Source organism: Salmo salar, chromosome ssa20 (genome assembly GCF_905237065.1).
Source record: "Salmo salar chromosome ssa20, Ssal_v3.1, whole genome shotgun sequence".
Classification (NCBI taxonomy): Eukaryota; Metazoa; Chordata; class Actinopteri; order Salmoniformes; family Salmonidae; genus Salmo; species Salmo salar.
The window spans coordinates 7,490,786-7,511,234 of NC_059461.1; the positions used below are offsets into that span (position 1 = coordinate 7,490,786).

The window sequence follows — 20,449 nt, forward strand, 5'->3', positions numbered from 1 at the left end:
AGGTGTAGGTTTGTGTGTTTGATAAAACGACAGAATTGAATGTACAGACCATTCATAACACAATGACTTCACCCCACATCAAACTCTTCTCATTTAACTGAAAAATGTTGGTTGGGGAATATCAAAGCAAACCAAAAAAGAGCAAATCGAAATGGCAGTGAGAGCTGAACAGATTGCTAAAGCAGATTGGAATTTAATATGCAATTTTCCAGTTCATATGTGTAGACGACTGCTCTTGAAATCCTCTGAAATGAGGAAATAAATACTGTATCTGATTATTTTTTATGTGTGCTTATCCACATCGGATCATTATCCCATAAATTATTAAAGGGGAATTTAAGAGAACACATTCCATTCTCCCCAATGTGGCTTTGTGTAATGCTTATTAATCTATATTAAGTGTCTCCGGAAAATGATCTGAAGTCTGGCTTATGCTAGGAATGGTAATGTGAGGCTTCTGTGTGGTTTTTGTCACTGACTTGAAATGTGAGTGGGGGTTATAATAGTCTAGTAGTAGTTGAATTTTTTATGAAAACGATTTGGATTGAAGTTACGGGTGGATTCTGTGTCTGTATCTGTAGAATAGGTCCACTTACCGCACAACCTCTGTCTAAAAAATGACCCTAAATTGTAGTGCACTGTAAGTCTTACGTACAAAAATTGCTTAAGTTAACCCACAAAGACACCATATACACAGCATTCTCCAATCAAGCAAAGTGTGTTTTATTGAGACTCATAGGCCTACATACAGTAGCGCTTGACTCCATCCTCCAGGCCACCAAATTTGCTGCAGTGATGAATAAAACAACAGGCTTGGTTTGTTATGTTCTGCTGAGTCGCAGGGTTTTAAATGAACTAGCTGCTAGCAGACATCTGGGCTGCCACCGCTCCAGACACTCCCAGCTCAGCTCTGTCTCGGCCTGGGTGGGAGCTAGCTAGTCCCCATCTCTGGAAGGTCAGACTGCTCTTGGACGGCCTGCTCCCTGAAAGGCCTCCGGTGCTGATGGAACACCCTGAGGAATAGACTGCCTGCCTGGGAGGAAATGGCTACATCTTGTCTACATCAGGTCAGAAAATGACCGGAGTGCACCAAGTGGCTAAGTAGGTTTTGAGGCATGTATTTTTTTAATCTCTTACTTTACCCATGTTTTATTGACATGGAGTGGGCACCCTCTACTTGGTGTACAGAGGAATTGCTATTTGGGGTATGGGGTAACACATACAAATACTACTAGAGGGATTTGTTGACTACACTTTTGTAACCTAACCTTTGTCATAGTGAGAGTTTGATATTAGCATAATCTTTTACTTAGACTGCATTGTGGTTATTATTACAGGCATTGTGCATCCTATCTGTGTACTGCTCTCTCTCTCTCCCATTCTCATGCTGTGTGACAACCCCCAGTGATGAGGGCCACGTTGTGTGTTAGCCTTCACAATTGGCTCAGCATTCCATTAGTGTCAAGCACCATAACACTCTGCACTAATTCCCTTCCCACACTCCACTCTGCCGGATGAGCGCGAAACATCTGGAAATATTGACATCGTCATTATCATTGGCGCTCATTAACGATGCTTTCTGCACACACTGACCTCTGGAAAGGTGTTAATGGCTATTCAAATAGAGATATTAATTACAGAGTTATGGGTTTTCAACTGACTTCAAGCCCAGTGATTCTAACCCAGCTGACACATTTGGTTCCTTGGAAGTTGTGGGAACGTACATTTTTGGTGTCCCATTGGTTCTTGGAACGAAGCCATAAGTTTCCTGTCTGAGAACGGAAGTGAAAATGTTCTCTGTTCTGGGCTTGAACGTTTTCCTGGGAGGTATTGTTAACACTCTGAGAACAGAAATGATAGGTTATTTGAAGGTAATCAAATAACTTTCTGTGAACATGTTTGAGTAACACTGCTAGCTTAGGTTAACTGTGTTGAACTCCAAGCACAGATAGGACACATGGAAATTCATTTGCTTAGGCATTAATCATGCAAACACATTTTTTTTTTATTGTAGCACAGCCTCAATGAGATTTGAACCTATGATCTTCTGCCTCTCTATCCATGGAATTAGTCCACTGCGTACCAGGATGGAGACAGCATGTAATGTTTTTTTTACTTATACAAAGCTGTTTATTTTAGTCTATTCAAACAGACCCCATTTCAAAGGAAACAAGCACTCATTAAGATCAGGTGTGGCCAATTAGTGGATGTGGCCAACACACCTGAACACACTTAACAAGACAGAGGATAGATAGAGTTTTGTTGATTCTGAGAATGGAATGTATATGTTTTTTAACCTGTGGAATATATTATGCTGAAGTACTGAAATTTCCACAGAACAACGTTGTTTCTTAAAGTTCTCTGAACAATTTGAGAAAATGACTTGAACGTTTTCTACAGGTTATGCTGAAGTACTGAAATTCCAACCTAAGAAACATATGGTTCTCAGACCGTTATGTGCCAGCTGGGTATCCTGCACCCTTCCCAATACTTTTTATTTTAATTTTATTTAACCTTTATTTAAGGTTGGGAAGGTTGTATGCAAAATAACCACAGGACAACCACGCTCTCACCAAGCTCTAAGAAACATATGGTTCTCAAAATTTTATGTGCTAGCTTAAGTTATATATTAACTTTGAGCCTACTGTGCTGTTTTAGGCAGATTTTAACCAAACACCCCAACACCATCTGAAATGGCATGAAAGCGGTGTGTGTATGTGTGCGTGTCCACGTTCGTGTGTGTGTGTGTGTGTGTGTGTGTGTGTGTGTGTGTGTGTGTGTGTGTGTGTGTGTGTGTGTGTGTGTGTGTGTGTGTGTGTGGGGCAAGGAGTACACTCCACATGACGCCTGTACCCACCCAGGTGGTAAAAATCCAGCAACTGTGTCTTGATTGATGCTTTGATTGATGTGACATTTTCTGTCATTTTTGTATTTCATTTGTTGAAATGTGAAATTGTAAATTGATAGTGTTGTTTTGAGACTGATGATGTTGATTTATTGTTCCCAGGGCACCTTGGAAATGAGACCCTGGTCTCAATGGGTTTCCCCTGGTTAAAGAAAGGTTAAATATAAAAGGACCCCGATCTAATGGGGAACTCGCCTTCCCAGGCCCCATCCGTCTGAGGCATCCAGCAGCCCCATTTAAGCCCACTTTTATTAAATGTCAGGGAGAAGGTGTCCCCACAGCCGTGGAAGGTGAGGAACAGCCATGGAGAGGCTTTAGATTGGCTCAGCAAAGCCAGGGAGCTGGCTGGCAGCTTCGCCGCCGCGTTAATGATGAAGACGTTTATTTCCATGATAATAATGAAAGTGTGTATTCAGCCAGCAGGAGAAGGGAAAATGGCACATGTGGATTTCACAGTACAAACCATGTCCTCGGGATCATTTACATTTTACACAAAGGTGGCAATAGATTTCGCAGAAGCAGATTGCTGATACCCACGTTGACGTGGATATTTTTGTCACTTAGTCCTACCGTAAGATTGAGTCTCCTTCCTGCTGTATGAGAATTGACATGCCTTCTCCTTCGTCTATTTCAGGAACACATAGTTCCCTACTGACAGTGGCTGCTGTGAACTCCCTCACCACTGCCCACACACCATTATATACCTGCTAGCACAGAGTCACACATAGTGGAGCTCTGTGACAAGCTCTGCCTGCCTGACTGGTGCAGGGGTGGACACCCAGCCCTTCTCATCAGAGGTAGAAATTAAAGAGGGCTCTGTGTTTGTATGCGGCGGAGCAGTGATAATGAGAGGTGGCTGGGGCCGACCAATGAGACGTGGAGTTATTAATGGGTGACTGTGTGTGGCCACGGCTGCCATACGGCGTGATAAACATGGTGGTGTGTTGCCGTTTTCTATCACATTCGATCAGACGATTACTGCTCTCCCCTGGGCCTCCCGGAGCCAATTAATCGCCCTTGTCTCCCAGGTGTCAGCTGGCACGTCCTTCTTCCAGACAAGGCATGGGCCGTAAATCTTACCGCCCTCACATGTGCACTCACAGGCCCCGGCAAAAGCATACAAATTCATCATCATCACCCACGCCGTCTCAATCTTGCTTTCATCATAACACAGGACCATACATCACCTACGTGTTGGATGTATGCTCTTCTGTATGGTCATGAGCCTTCAATTGCTATCAAGGTGGGCGGTTCCCTCCCCTCTGTCACTGTCATTGTTGTCATTGTCATCAACGCGGAAAGGCTCTACCATTATCATCATTATAGCCAGAACCGCCATAGGGCTGCTCCGTCACAATCAGCCCATACTAGGCTGTGGAGACCAGTGTAGGGAGTGGTATTCTTCTGTATCTTAGTGGGGTATTTCACGTTGGCTTCAGAGAGAGAAAGAGAGAGATTGATTCAGTATACAGGTATAGCCTATATAGGAATGATGTGCAATTAGAGCTAATAACTCTCCATCTTCTCTGCCGCCACTTAAATAACCTTCTGAATCCTGCCTCTGCTTGGACAGCCTGAGCGACGTGTATTTTCCTATCCAACTGCACAGCTGCCCTAGTAGTCATCTTCTAACTGGTCTGGACACGACAAGGCTGACAAGTCTGTTTCCAAGTCTAACCCTGTCAGGAGAGAACAAGCTTCCTTCACACTCCCTCAATTGTTATTGTAAGTGAAGTCATTCCCGTCCAGACAATTGCTCATTAATCCTAAATGATTTAGTCTAAATACACAGGCTAATTATGCGAGCTCTATTGACGTTGTGAAATAATCGTGCTGGAAATTGGGAAAGAGCCTCTGTTCTGTTGGGTGATTTGCTGTAGTTAAAAGGGAACTCATGTTGATTCTCTCAGTGTGTATTTAACAATGTGTACTTTTCATTCAACAGAATAAAGGCCAAACGATAAGTGTTGTTTCATAAAAGGGAAGTCAGCAGGAACCTCATACTGGGGACGTTATTGGACTAACTGACAAACTGGATATTCATCAGGAAACCATAGTAAACAACAACAGGAATATCAGATACATGTTTAAAGCACTCGGGAATCAATAGCATTTCCCAAATGAATATATTCTGCCTCCAATCCAAATAGCTGTTGTTGAAATAGCAATGATTACATATTGTGCATTTGAGCCCTGTTGCCCTTGGTGCATCGGTGTAAAGCTAGATGCAATGCCTTTATCGTCTCCTCTGATATATGTTGTGACGTTTGCCTTTTCCTCACAATCCAATTGTCCAAGAGCTGAAGGAGCCATGCCGGAGAAGAGTTTAGAGCAGGAGGAAGGCTGCTTGTAAATCAGCACGCAGTGCTGCCATCCACGTCATACCAGTGCAGTCCGCCAGGCCTGCGTCCACACACACACGTGCACACAACAAAAAAATTATCTTCACTTTTTCTCCACTAGAGAGAGCTTGGAGACATTAATCAATGTGACAATGGCCATAATGTGCACAGTGGGGCCTTGACCTTCTGCTCTCTTTTACTCAGTGCTATGTATGAGTTTGCAGCTGCTGGCAGGTGCCAGTGTGTACAGACTAGTATGGTCTACCATCCCTTGATAACGTATCTGGTCACAGCTCTGAGATCAGATGTAGAATCACTCATTATTTCCCAGCTGGGGAACATTAGGATGCAAATGAAGAGATAGCAAATATCATAATGTTAACAAGCTCAGTGATTTAAGTTGAGATTGAAGGTCATTAGAAAGTAAACAAGTTATTATTTATTTATTTTAAATTCAGTGGATTCCAATGCCAACCTTCAAAAGCACACTTGTGTCATGCCGTGTGTGTGTGTGTGTGTGTGTGTGTGTGTGTGTGTGGCAGGAGAATCAAACTTGGTATAAATGGAGTAGTTTAATAACATAAAAACAAAACCTCCAAAACCAATCTAATATCACGAGCATAACAACAAACAATCTCTGACAAGGACATGAGGGGAAACAGAGGGTTAAATACACAACATGTAATGAATGGGATTGGAACCAGGTGTGTAGGAAGACAAGACAAAACCAATGGAAAATGAAAAATGGATCAATGATGGCTAGAAGACCAGTGACGTCGACCGCCAAGCACCGCCCGAACGGGGAGAGGCATCGACTTCGGTAGAAGTCGTGACAACTTGTGTGTTTGGAAACTCTGTCCGTTGATTATTCATACTATTTTGATTCATCATATTATATGAATCTATATGGAAGAGCTCATTCCTAATTCATGTTTCTATGGGTACAAATGCTCGATGCACTTAATCATCATCAATGGATCATGAATCACTCACCGAAATGAAAACTAATCACAGGTGGAAAGGCCTTAAAATCAACCCCCACCAGTAATTTATTTCCATTAAGATGTTTGAATTATTCTACCATTTAAATATCTGATGGTTTCAGTTAAGGGAATAAAACAGAGCGAGGCAGCCACTTTAGAGGGACATTGAGGGAAAATATTGTCCCCCTCTATAGCATTTCACACCGCCACGGGTGCGATATGCAGCTTTAAAGCGTGTTTTGAAGTCTCCACCTTGAGTTTTGTTTCTATGGCAACTCAATTCCGGGGCCCAGATAAAAGAGCTATTATTTTTGCGGAGGATTGGAGACAAAGTGAGTACGTTGCTGTTGGTTGGGAGGGAGATTTGTCTTGTCTGACAGAGTTCTGCAGGGCTTTGAAAGCATTGTCTTTACCAGGCGATTTCACAACCGATCACCAGCTCACATTTGATTTCATCCCAGTAAACGCTGATATTTAATAGTATATTTACCATACTATGTACAACCAGTCAGACATAACACCGCCATCACAGAGGGCTCAATGACATCCTGTAAGGTATAGGCCTATGCCCCACGCTCTCAAAGGGATAGGTATTCTATTCTTTGATCTGTTTCAATCAGACCTCTTTGTGGGAAATGTTTCTTTAGATTCACCCTGAACCACATTTGAGTCGCATCAATAATGCAGCTTAAATAGATGAAGGAATATGTCTTTTATTTGACCATTTATTTATGCTGCATTGTGTGTTTGTTTGTCTTTTCTCGTTCATATTGCATGGTGTTTAAGACAGTGCAAGGAAAACAAGACAACACACTGAACAATCATACAGTGGATGTCTTTTTTAGGACAGGCTGTTGCTTGATGTTGTAAGATAGTGGACCCTACGGTCTTTTCAGGGGTGCCAAGCGTCAGCAGTCAGGGGACCTCAGGTGCAAAATGGTGGTATTTATTTACAGGTGCAGAAAAGGTCAATAAAGCTGGTGTCACGTCCTGACCCTAGTAAGATGTCATTTTCTATAGTAGTGTAGGGCAGGGCGTGACAGGGGGTGTTTTTGGCCTGATCTATGTTTTCTAGTTCTATGTTTAAATTCTAGTTTTCTATTTCTATGTTGGATTGTTTGGGGTTGATCTCTAATTGGAGACAGCTGATCCTAATTTGCCTCTGATTAGAGATCATATTTAAGTAGTTTTCTCAATGTGGTTTGTGGGTTATTATATTTTGTGAGTGTGTATGTGCCTCCTGCGTCATGGTTTGTTGTTGTGGTATTTCAAGTTTTCTGTATTTGCATTCAGTTTCACGTTTAATAAATATGTGGAACTACAAAAACGCTGCATCTTGGTCCGCTCCTTCGAACAGCTGTGACAGCTGGAACCATTAATATAATTTACATGATGCGTTGGCAAACATTTGACTGACAAAAATAACAAACATAAACTAAATGGCTGATACACCGAAGCTACTGGCTTCTAGCTACCATTTTCAAACTAGTCAGACCTATAACTTTGTGTCAATATTTCCTCGCACAGCTGAGTTAGAGAGCCCTGGGACAACATATCACTCTAGCCTAATAAGCTCTCAGGAAATGGGCAATCTGAACAGGTTAAAAGCCCAACTTCTAACACTGGAATAATCCAAAATGCACCTAAACAGGTATTTCATCAATTAACATATCTCACTATAATCAACATTTCTGATTTAGGTCAATGGCCATTACATAATTAATTTCAACATATCAGGACACGATCTCATAACATTCAACAAATATTGGGAAAACACCCTTCAACATGGAACATTATGATTACTATGCACGTGAACCTGTTGGTTAACTACGCTTCTGGTCAAAAGTTTTACAACACCTACTCATTCAAGGGTTTTTCTATATTTTTACTATTTTCCACATTGTAGAATAATAGTGAAGACATCAAAACTATGAAATAACACATATGGAATCATGTAGTAACCCAAAAAGTGTTTAACAAATCAAAATATATTTTATATTTGAGATTCTTCAAATTGCCACCCTTTGCTTTGTTGACAGCTTTGCACACTTTTGGCATTCTCTCAACTTCATGAGGTAGTCACCTGGAATGCATTTCAATGAATAGGTGTGCCTTGTGGAATTTCTTTCCTTCTTAATGCATTTGAGCCAATTGGTTGTGTTGTGACAAGGTAGGGGGGTATACAGAAGATAGCCTTATTTGGTAAAAGACCAAGTCCATATTATGGCAAGAACAGCTAAAATAAGCAAAGAGAAACACGAAGACATGAAGGTCAGTCAATACGGAACATTTCAAGAACTTTGAAAGTTTCTTCAAGTCCAGTCGCAAAAACCATCAAGCGCTTTGATGAAGCTGGCTCTCATGAGGACCACCACAGGAATGGAAGACGCAGAGTTACCTCTGCTGCAGAGGATAAGCTCATTAGAATTACCAGCCTCAGAAATTGCAGCTCAAATAAATGCTTCACATAGTTCAAGTAACAGACACATCTCAACATCAACTGTTCAGAGGAGACTGCATGAATCAGGCCTTCATGGTCGAATTGCTGCAAAGAAACCACTACTAAAGGACACCAATAATAAGAAGAGACTTGCTTGGGCCAAGAAACACGAGCAATGGACATTGGACCGGTGAAAATGTGTTATTTGTTCTGCAGCGAAACGCCATCCCATCTGGTTTGGGCTTAGTGAGACTATCATTTGTTTTCAACAGGACAATGACTCAACACACGTCCAGCCTGTGTAAGGGCTATTTGACCAAGAAGGAGAGTGATGGAGTGCTGCATCAGATGACCTGGCCTCCACAATCACTCGACCTCAACCTAATTGAGATGGTTTGGGATGAGTTGGACCGCAGAGTGAAGGAAAAGCAGCCAACAAATGCTCAGCGTATGTGGGAACTCCTTCAAGACTGTTGGAAAAGCATTCCAGGTGAAGCTGGTTGAGAAAATACCAAGAGTGTGCAAAGCTGTCATCAAGGGGAAAGGGTGGCTATTTGAAGAATCTCCAATATAAAACATATTTTGATTTGATTAACACTTTTTTGATTATTTCATGATTCTATATGTGTTATTAAGTTTGACCGGTAGTGTATGTGGACGTCACAGGCGTGTTCGTTCTCCAAACTAGTCCACAAACAACATGCGGTTGTGAGTAGGCCTACAGGCTGGCGATACAATATACCTTACATTCTAAATAACCAAAGTTAAAGGTCCTATGCAGCCATTTTTATCTCAATATCAAATCATTTCTCGGTAACAATGAAGTGGGCTACCTTACTGTGACTGGTTTAAATAAAAATGGTTAAAGGAAACAGAAATGGCTTCTTAGCAATTTCTCAAGCAAGAATTTTGCTAGGACATTCTGAGAGAGGTCTGAGTGGAAAAACTGAAAACTAGCTGTTACTGGCATAGAGTTTTTGAACTCTCTCTTATTTGTCTATCAACTAATTTACCACCTGGTTATGTCACCAGGCAGGGCAAAAGTCCATCCCACCAAACCAGGCTGACATTTCAGGCAGTGGGACATGTCTAGCAGTAGGAATATACTTGAAAACGCTAGGGAACATTAACAATCATTAGCAACATTTGCGACGTGTGTTTGACGCCTTCTCCTCCAATGGGTTTCGAGAAGGAGGAGAGGAGAGAGGACGCGAGAAGTATGCAATTCAGATTCTTCCAATGTACTTCAAATATAAATAAACAACCTTAACTTGCGTGTGATTGGACATGTCTAGCAGTAGGACGCTTGAAAATGCCAGTAACATGAACAAACATGATGAAACGTTTACAAAGTGTCTTTGTTGCTAAATGAGTGGAATGTCTAACTTGACAGGCACTCACCAGTGCCCGTCAAGGACTGACTTTGTCGCTTGACGTGGTTCATAGCATAGGCTACTGCGATCCTCAGGATGTTACCTTGCTGTAATTTTTGTGAAGGTCTATGAAGAAGGTGACCAAAAATCACACTGACCCGCAATTGGCCCCAAAATGTGAGCCTAGCTCCGAATTGGTGAGTTTACTGTATGAATCACCAATCTGTATCATACACACAATCTATTTCTAAATGATGACTATTTGCAGGTCAGCAAAATGCATTTAGCATTGCTTCAGTGAGCAGTTTTAAACAATTACTAGCTCATTTGCTGCAGACAACAAGCAGAGAGGAAATGCAAGGCCAAAAGAAGAGATACTGGCTCTATTTGGATTCCTGCAGGATGTAGGTGGAATGTTCCTGTATTGTATACACCCATTGACTGTGGCATACCTTACTTATTTCCCAGCAAATGGATTGTTGCTCTATTGATGTTTAGGCACACGTACAGTATGAGGCCCAAGAGACTTTCCTTAGACACGATGATCACTTATCATTCCCCTTTCCTCCCTCTCTCCCCCCTCTTGCTCTCTCCCTCCCTTCTTTCTCTTTCCGAAGGGGCCATCTTTGATGAGTCTGCCAGGAAGGATGACGAGGTGTTCCGCATGGCTGTGGCGGACCTCAACCTCAACAACGAGATCCTGGAGACGGAGAAGATCACCATCTCCGTGGAGTTTGTGGACGGGAACAACCCTTTCCAGGCGGTCCAGGAAGGTAAGGCCTTGCCCTCGCCCTCGCCCTTGCCCTGCAGTCACTACAACCACCACCTGCAGTCCATCTCACACTCAGCGAGGCCAGAGGAGTGGCTGACAAAGTCTATTGTTTCCCCCCGACGACTCTGCATGGTTTTTCTGTGGATATGCTTCAGCCTTTCAGAATATCAGATGGAACCCACATGAATCCATCTGAAAATCCCTCAATTTTCAGACCAAACCTTGATCAATGACACACTGAACTGAAATAGCAGTATATTAGGTTTTGAAGGTGTTCCTCAGAAAACGAAGAAAAGGTTTGTGTTTTGGAAATCTCTTTTACTGTTACAGTAGTTGCACCATTCTGAAAATGGTGTCTGTTGAATTCCACTGTACTTTACCAGTGATACTCTCGGTCACTGTTGATATGCACTCTAGGATTGGGAAGATTATCATTCTTTATTAAAAAGGCTCGTCATTTTGGTTGATATTCTTCCAATATTTCTGAAATATGTTTCAATACTGCCATTACCTGAAACGTTGCTACCAATTAATTAAGCTGGTAACGTCAATGGCATTTTGTCTCGGGAGATATCTGATAAAAAAATGCAGAGACGTGTGGCACAAAATATAAATGAACTCCTCTAGCATGATTCCATGATTTAATTAACTGATAATTGATAACAGAAAATAAAATTCAGAGCAAAACCTGTGTTCGACTGAACAGACATCAACTAAAAGAGTCATATTTCTCTGGGTTTTAAATAGGTCCCTTCGGTTCCTTCTGACATCAAAGAACTGCTACCATAACAAGCTCCTAGCATCATGTCATATTGTCGCCGGTAGCAACTCGGCCCTTTTAGATCCCTAGCCTGGGAAGTCTGAACACAAGGAGAAGTCTGGTTGGAACCTGTTTAGCTAATGGACACTGGTTATTTGTGGATGGTGGCAGGTGTACAGTCTAGTGCAGTCTAAGAGCCTAATAGTTATTACCACTTGGGGCTTTTGTTAAGCCTCTCTGGAGCACCTGTACCTGAGATGCTCTCTTGTCTTTGAAGTCTCATTGTGAGTAGTGCTATTACTGAATACATTACATGTGTTCTGGCTGAATGATGATGGTGGGTCTGCTGTAAGCATCTTTTGTTACTACCTTTTTATCTGTTGCTCTTCGAACAACGACAATAAAATCCAATTTGCTTTTGTTAATTAAAAAGGGTTCTTAATTAATTTCTGATCATGGCCTATGGAGTGATAAATTATTATAGTGATGTATTTAGTGATATATAATCAGAACACACTTTTTTGTGTAGATGCATTGATGTGAAGAAAACATATTACAGGACTATGCTCGGTCTTAATTTAGAATAATTGTTTTCCACCTCTGCTCATTTATAAACAAATAACTGTGCACAGAAAATCACAATGCATGATTCATGTTGGTGTTATAATACATAATATAGAATATAAACTCAGCAAAAAAAGAAATGTCCCTTTTTCAGGACCCTGTCTTTCAAAGATAATTCGTAAAAATCCAAATATCTTCACAGATCTTCATTGTAAAGCATTTAAACACTGTTTCCCATGCTTGTTCAATGAATCATAAACAATTAATGAACATGAACCTGTGGACATGAACCTGTGGTAGGCAATTAAGGTCACAGTTATGAAACCTTAGGACACTAAAGAGGACTTTCTACTGACTCTGAAAAACACCAAAAGAAAGATGCCCAGGGTCCCTGCTCATCTGCGTGAACGTGCCTTAGGCATGCTGCAAGGAGGAATGAGGACTGCAGATGTGGCCAGGGCAATAAATTGCAATGTCCGTACTGTGAGACGCCTAAGACAGCGCTACAGGGAGACAGGACGGACAGCTGATCTTCCTCGCAGTGGCAGACCACGTGTAACAACACCTGCACAGGATTGGTACATCCGAAGATCACACCCGCGGGACAGGTACAGGATGCTAACAACAACAGCCGAGTTACACCAGGAACGCCAGAATCCCTCCATCAGTGCTCAGACTTTCCGCAATAGGCTGAGAGAGGCTGGACTGAGGGCTTGTAGGCCTGTTGTAAGGCAGGTCCTCACCAGACATCACCAGCAACAACGTTGCCTATGGGCACAATCCCATCGTTGCTGGAACAGACAGGACTGGCAAAAAGTGCTCTTCACTGACGAGTCGTTGTTTTGTCTCACCAGAGGTGATGGTCGGATTCACGTTTATCGTCGAAGAAATGAGCGTTACACCGAGGCCTGTACTCCGGAGCGGGATCGATTTGGAGGTGGAGGGTCCGTCATGGTCTGGGGCGGTGTGTCACAGCATCATTGAACTGAGCTTGTTGTCATTGCAGACAATCTCAACGTTGTGCGTTACAGGGAAGACATCCTCCTCCCTCATGTGGTACCCTTCCTGCAGGCTCATCCTGACATGACCCTCCAGCATGACAATGCCACCAGCTATACTGCTCGTTCTGTGCGGGATTTCCTGTAAGACAGGTATGTCAGTGTTCTGCCATGGCCAGCGAAGAGCCCCGACCTCAATCCCATTGAGCACATCTGGGACCTGTTGGATCGGAGGGTGAGGGCTAGGGCCATTCCCCCCAGAAATGTCCGGGAACTTACAGGTGCCTTGGTGGAAGAGTGGGGTAACATCTCACAGCAAGAACTGGCAAATCTGGTGCAGTCCACGAAGAGGAGATGCACTGCAGTACTTAATGCAGCTGGTGGCCACACCAGATACTGACTGTTACTTTTGATTTTGACCCCCCTTTGTTCAGGGACACATTATTCAATTTCTGTTAGTCACATGTCTGTGGAACTTGTTCAGTTTATGTCTCAGTTGTTGAATATTGTTATGTTCATACAAATATTTACACATGTTAAGTTTGCTGAAAATAAATGCAGTTGACAGTGAGAGGACGTTTCTTTTTTTGGCTGAGTTTGTAATACATATAGTATGTGCATACATCCATGTAAACATAGGCACGTACACTACTTTGATGAATCTGATACTATTTACACATAGGTCTTAGCATGGCTCTTAGCAGTGACTTACCGCTAATGCTCAGCACTTGGCTTTTTCACACCGACAGAACTTGTTGCTAAACCATGGCATAACATTATGAAGGAGTGTTTATTCCAAACCTAGGACTTAGCCTCTCCCATCTGCCTTGGTTTACCCAGTGTCTCCACTACAATGCTCCCCGTACGTCTAACACATCCTGTAATAGGCTTGGCGCTGGATTTGAATGGGATGGAAGAAAGGGAGCCCTGTCGCCTTGTTGTCATCTCAAACAGCAAAGACGGAACAAAGGCAACGAGAGGCGCCAAGAAGCCTGTCCAATTCTTCTCCATTTGGGAGGTGTTATGTCGTCACTGAGCATCTTTTTGTCTTACACACATGTGGACACACACACACACACAAACACACACACACATGTGGACACACACACACACACACAAACACACACACACACATATACATACACACACTGTGTCGGTGTTGGGTTGCCAGACGACATCCTATATGGTGGGCTTTTTCACCTTTTGTGTGTTTGTGCGCGTCTGTGTTTCTGTGTGTTTCTGTGTGTGTGTGTGTGTGTGTGTGTGTGTGTGTGTGTGTGTGTGTGTGTGTGTGTGTGTGTGTGTGTGTGTGTGTGTGTGTGTGTGTGTAGTATTTGTATTTATGATGGATGCCCATTAGCTGCTGCCAAGGTGTATTTTTATCTGTTTTTTTTAATTAGATTTTACTGCTTACATGAGTTACTTCATGTGGAATAGAGTTCCATGTAGTCATGACTCTATGTAGTACTGTGCGCCTCCCATAGTCTGTTCTGGACTTGGGGACTGTGAAGAGACCTCTGGTGGCATGTCTTGTGGGGTATGCATGGGTGTCTGATCTGTGTGCTAGTAGTTTAAACAGACAGCTCGGTGCATTCAACATGTCACTCCTCACATACAAGTAGTGAAGAAGTCAATCTATACTCTACTTTGAGCCAGGAGAGATTGACATGCATATTATTAATGTTAGCTCTCCGTGTACATTTAAGGGCCAGCTGTTCTGCCCTGTTCTGGCCCACTGTAATTTTCCTAAGTCCCTCTTTGTGGCACCTGACCACACGACTGGATAGCAGTCCAGGTACAAGCAACAAAACCAGGGCCTGTAGGACCTGCCTTGTTGATAGTGTTGTTAAGAAGGCAGAGCAACGCTTTATTATGGATAGACATCTCCCCATCTTAGCTACTGTTGCATCATTATATTTTGACCATGACAGTTTACAATCCAGGGTTACTCCAAGCAGTTTAGTTTCCTCAACTTGCTCAATTTCCACATTATTCAATACAATATTTAGTTGAGGTTTAGGTTTTAGTGAATGATTTTTCCCAAATACTTAGCTTTTGTGTTTTGGAAATATTTAGGACTAACTTATTTCTTGCCACCCATTCTGAAACTGACCAAGCTGTTTGTTAAGTGTTGCAGTCATTTCAGTCGCTGTAGTAGCTGACATGTATAGTGTTGAGTCATCCTCATACATAGACACACTGGCTTTACTCAGAGCCAGTGGCAGGTCATTAGTAAAGATGGAAAAAAAGTAGGGGGCCTAGACATCTTCCATGGGAATGCCTGACTCTACCTGGATTATGTTGGAGAGGTTTCCATTAAAAGAACTCCCTCTGTGTTCTGTTAGACAGGCAGCTCTCGATCCACAATATCGCAGGGAATGTAAAGCCACAACACATGTGTTTTTCCAGCAGCAAATGATGATCGATAATATCAAAAGCTGCACTAAAGGCTAACAAAGCAGCTTTTTATTATCAATTTCTCTCAGCCAATCATCAGTCATTTGTTTAAAGTGCTGTACATATTGAATGCCTTTCCCTATAAGCATGCTAAAAATATTTTGTTCATTTGTTACTGTGAAAAAGCATTGTATCTGGTCAAACATAATTTTTTCCAAAAGTTTACTAACAGTGGTAACATAATGATTGGTTGGCTGTTTGAGCCAGTAAAGGTTGCTTTGCTATTCTTGGCAAGCGGAATGGCTTTTGCTTCCCTATAGGCCTGAGTGCACACACTTTCCTGTAGGCTTAAATTGAAAAGATGGCAAATAGGAGTGGCAATATCGTTCGCTATCATCCTCTGTAATTTTCTATCCAAGTTGTCAGACCCAGGTGACTTGTCATTGTTGATAGACCATTTTTTCACCTCTTCCACACTTGCTTCAAGGAATTCAAAATGACAATGCTTGTCTTTCATAATTTGGTCAGTTATGCATGGATGTGTAGGTTCAGAATTAGTTGTTGGCATGTCATGTCTACGTTTTCTAATCTTGCCAATGAAAAAATCATTAAAGTAGTTGGCAATATCAGTGGGTTTTGTGTTGAATGAGCCATGTGATTCAATGAATGATGGAGCTGAGTTCAAACAAAGTTAGCCTGACAACAGGCCCCTGAACTTCAATCCCACCATTAACAAGGAATCTATAACGCTACGTATAAGCACACTTTGTTTTGTCCTCTACAAGGGGATTCTTGCAGGCACTACCCATTACTGTTCACATTAATAAGGACAAACACACAGAGAGGACTTCTTTAAGCCAGATATTTATTATTATCTAGATTGCAGGGATTATTTGCCAGGATCGTACACAGGGATTTGAAGGTGAGGGGAGATCAAGGCAATGTTCTCAACATCAACATCAGTCCTCTTTTAACCATCCCTGCAGCTGGAGCCCGAGCCGCCCGAGAGCTTGTAGAGATGTTCCTTCTCACCCATCTCTGTGTAGTACCGCTTCAGCTTTGGAAGGGGTCTTTGGAGCATTTTGCATCTGGTTGTAACGTGCGTCGTATAGAGGGGACCAAGGTGCGGCGTGTTGAGTGCTCATAATTATTCTTTAATGAAAAGCGGAACACTTTGCAAAGAAGCAAAACGACAGCAAACAGTTCCGTCAGGCAACATACAACTAAACAGAGAACAACTACCCACAAACACAATAGAAAAAAAACCCAACTTAAATATGACCTGCAATTAGAGGCAACGAGGACCAGCTGCCTCCAATTGGAGATCAACCCCAAAAAAACCAACATAGAAATAGAAACCTAGAATATAACAGAAATAGAAAACATAGAAAACCACCCAAAAACACCCCCTGTTACGCCCTGACCTACTCTACTATAGAAAATGACATCTTACAAGGGTCAGGACGTGACACTGGTTCTAAAATTCTATGGAGAGCGGGTGTGTGCTAAAGTAACCAGGCACAGCCTGTTCTCATTGCTTTGCATGTGAAACACGGTTAATTGTGAAAGGTATGCTGCTGCCACTTATGTTTAGACACTGCGCTATATCTCATCATCTCCCACCATAACCAGATTAATTAGTGAACAGGTAGATGTGCGTGTGTTCACGGCTCATATTGATTAAAGCAGTAAGGGGGACTGTAATTGGATAACAGCACAAGGGGTGTGTGGAAGGGGAGCTTTTCGCTCATGGAGGCTGCTTGTGAGTTCTAGTCTTCTTGTCTTCTGCTCTCAGATGTAGCGATAAGTAACGATTCCCACTCCGTGTCTCCACAGTAACACACCAAGCTGACAGCACAGGGAGCTGTGGCTGAGACTGAGGTGGATAGGGCTTAGCAAGGCAAGTCTACAAAGTCTTCTTGGGAGAGCGAGTGACTTTTGAGGAAAAGAAGGGTGAAATGCTGTATGACTGACAGACAGGTAAAATAATCTAGTTTAATGACATGCTGCTCTGTAGCAAAGTTGTGCCATACCCACGATTTTGTTGAAAGTGTCAAGAATATTGAAAGACTATGATGCAAAGGTGATAATGAGGCGAAACTAGGGTTGCAAAGCTACCGGTAATTTACCAAAGTTACTGGAATCTTCTGTAATTTTGGTAAGAGATAACCTATGGCAATCTATGGTAATTTTGGTAATTTATGCTTGAATAACAAAACAAATCTGTATTCATTTATAGTATAATTTGTTTTATATCTGTGTCCATATATTGTCCATGAGTTTCTAGTGGATAGACCATATGGTTCAATAGAAAATAGCTTAATTAATGAAAAAAGCATCTAATCAACAATGGAATTATTTTCAATTAACTCTGCATCAACTCCAACAATTGGCTTTTTACACGACCGTCACCAGTTTGGAGCCAAAACTTTTACAACAACGACATATTGACATAGTAAAATAAAAAACATAAAAAAATAAAGGATATTTCATGCTGAAACCCTCATATTAGTCCTTACACTCGTGGGAATTGGCCTATATGGATAGAGCTACATTGAAATGTTTCTTACAGAAGAAATATGGAAAGCATATGCACATGCAGAGCAATCAAAAGGGAACAGTTTGGAGATTATGGGGCAATTATTAGACTGAATCCAAACATTACAGTTGATATTATGTGCATTTGATATTTACTGTACTTTCTGCCGTATTTGTTGATAACAAAATCTGACAATACTCAGTATTTGGGGTATGTGCAACGTAAGACAAAAAAGGGTTTGAGTGAGAGGTATATCGTCTGCAAGTGGCCACATAATTCTCCAAAGTGTGCACAATTCCTACGCAATTTCAATGCACGTTTTTGACTCATAGAAGAGTCTTCAACTTTAAGGTGCTATTTTGAGCTCTCCTTGATGTGCTGTTGAGGAACTAGATCAAGCAGACTTATAGTTGTTTTTGAAACACAGCCCTGCATCCAGCCATCACATAATTACTGTTGTTGTTTACGCTTTCCAAAAACGGTCCATTGACACAATCTGGTCAGGTGGGCATCATTTGAAAGCTTGTTCTATTGCTAACATGGCTGGCTAAGTTACAAAATATGATCTTACAGTGTTAGGCTTTCACAAGTCAATTCAGAGAAGCAGATCGCAATTTTAGTGTGCATAGAATAGAGTCATGAGTGCATTCAGGTACGTTTTCCCCGCCAAATTTCTTCACAATACGACAAACATCCCAGCTAGCACAGTGGATCTGGGCCATTTCCGTCTAAGAGTCGGGGCATTCGGCTGAGAGTCAGACTCGGCCGTCGTCAGTATTACTTATGGCTTGGATGCAGGGATTGAGCTCGGGCGGATTCCGGTGTGAGTTATCTGGCCCAAATGTATTACTTGAGGCTCGGGGCGATTGTGGCTACTCTCTGGCAGATGATTACACGGGCTGTTTTCTATAATTAACATTTCATTATTTATTTATTTTTTACATATTTTCTCATTGTTTCTGTGATCAAAAAATAAAATGAACAGTTAAACAGGACTCTTAAAGAATTTCATTTAAGTAGTATTTTAGTATTTTGATACTTTGTGCAAGGCAATTGATAAGCATTGATAAAACTTGTGGGTGGGGCCTCCCAAGTCGCGCAGTGGTCTAAGACACTGCTTCGCAGTGCAAACTGCGTTGCTACATATGCTGGTTTGATACCCGTGCAGGCTGTAACAATTGGCCCAGCGTCGTCTGGATTAGGGGCGGGTTTGACCGGCTGGGGTGTCTTTGTCCCATCGCACTGTGGCGGGCCAGGCGTATGCATGCTGACACAGTCACCAGGTGTACGGTGTTTCCTCCGACACATCGCCTCGACCTTCGCCTCTCCCGAGGCCGTACGGGATTTGCAGTGATGCGACAAGACAGTTGGATATGACAAAAAGGGGGTAAAAAACAAATAAATAAAATGATTTTTTTTTTTAAATGTGGATGGGTATAATTTGTATGCATAAAATGTATATTAGTGATATTTAAAATGACTAAATCTGGAAATGTTGAATACATTTATTTCAAATTGCATCGAGCCGCTTCTGGGGGGATTCTGGTAAGATGTTGGCTGAATTCCGGTAGACGGGAACAGCCCAATGTACTTGGGCCGATTCTGGGCAGTCATTCATTTTGATTCCGGGCCGAGTCCAACACTCGATTCCGGGCCAATTCAAACAGTTCCGCCCCCCCCTGGAAGAGGGCCGCTTCTGGGCCGATAGGCTTGTTCTGTTCAGAACAATCCAGGGTATGACACCATGTCATCTTGTACATCAAACATAGTGATCATAAACGTCAACACTGAATATTACAGGGGTTTTATGATTTGGAAATGTGAAGTAATGGGTGTTTGTCTTGCTTGTATGACATCAAAGTCACAGTTATTATAATCCTCAACATCTCACCTTTCGAAATACATCGAGTCCGCTTTATTTACAGGATTTCCCTCACTCAGACTACAAACAATTTGAACAAGTTGGCCAATTAGCTGGTGACAACTTTTTTATCGCTCGCAGTGTTCAAGTTCAGAACCACTGTCAGTCAAAGCCAATACTGCACTGTGAAGCAGACCTTGAATTCTAACACCTTGTATAGCATGTTACTGTACAGCCACTGTGTTCCAATTTAGGTGTTTATCAGTGTCCAAATCTGCTGTTTTGAACCCCTATATGGGTACGAGTGTAAAAAGCTAAACACTAATGGTACTAACTAAGTTGATGGTTTATATTTAGGATCATGTTTTACACTTTTTTCTTAAAAAATAATCTTATTTGTTTTTTTTTATATATATATTTTACATGGGCCAGAGATAATTACAGACACTTTTGATAATCTCAAGTACCCAAAAGGGCTACTAGATGCCTTGTGATAAATTACATCAAATCCTTGA

General features: G+C 42.0%; 1 protein-coding gene across 3 annotated transcripts in view; it reads left to right on the forward strand.

Annotated features, from left to right (window-relative positions):
* LOC106580171 (glutamate receptor ionotropic, delta-2) overlaps positions 1–20,449 on the forward strand; it is a 605,308-nt gene that overhangs the window by 67,638 nt on the left and 517,221 nt on the right. For all 3 annotated transcript variants that reach the window (XR_001322822.2, XM_045704300.1, XM_014160933.2), the window contains exon 2: positions 10,661–10,816. Coding sequence is in view for 2 of the 3 variants with exons in the window: in XM_045704300.1 (XP_045560256.1) it covers positions 10,661–10,816 (156 nt within the window). In the remaining variant the exon portion in view is untranslated. The remainder of the gene's footprint in view (positions 1–10,660; positions 10,817–20,449) is intronic.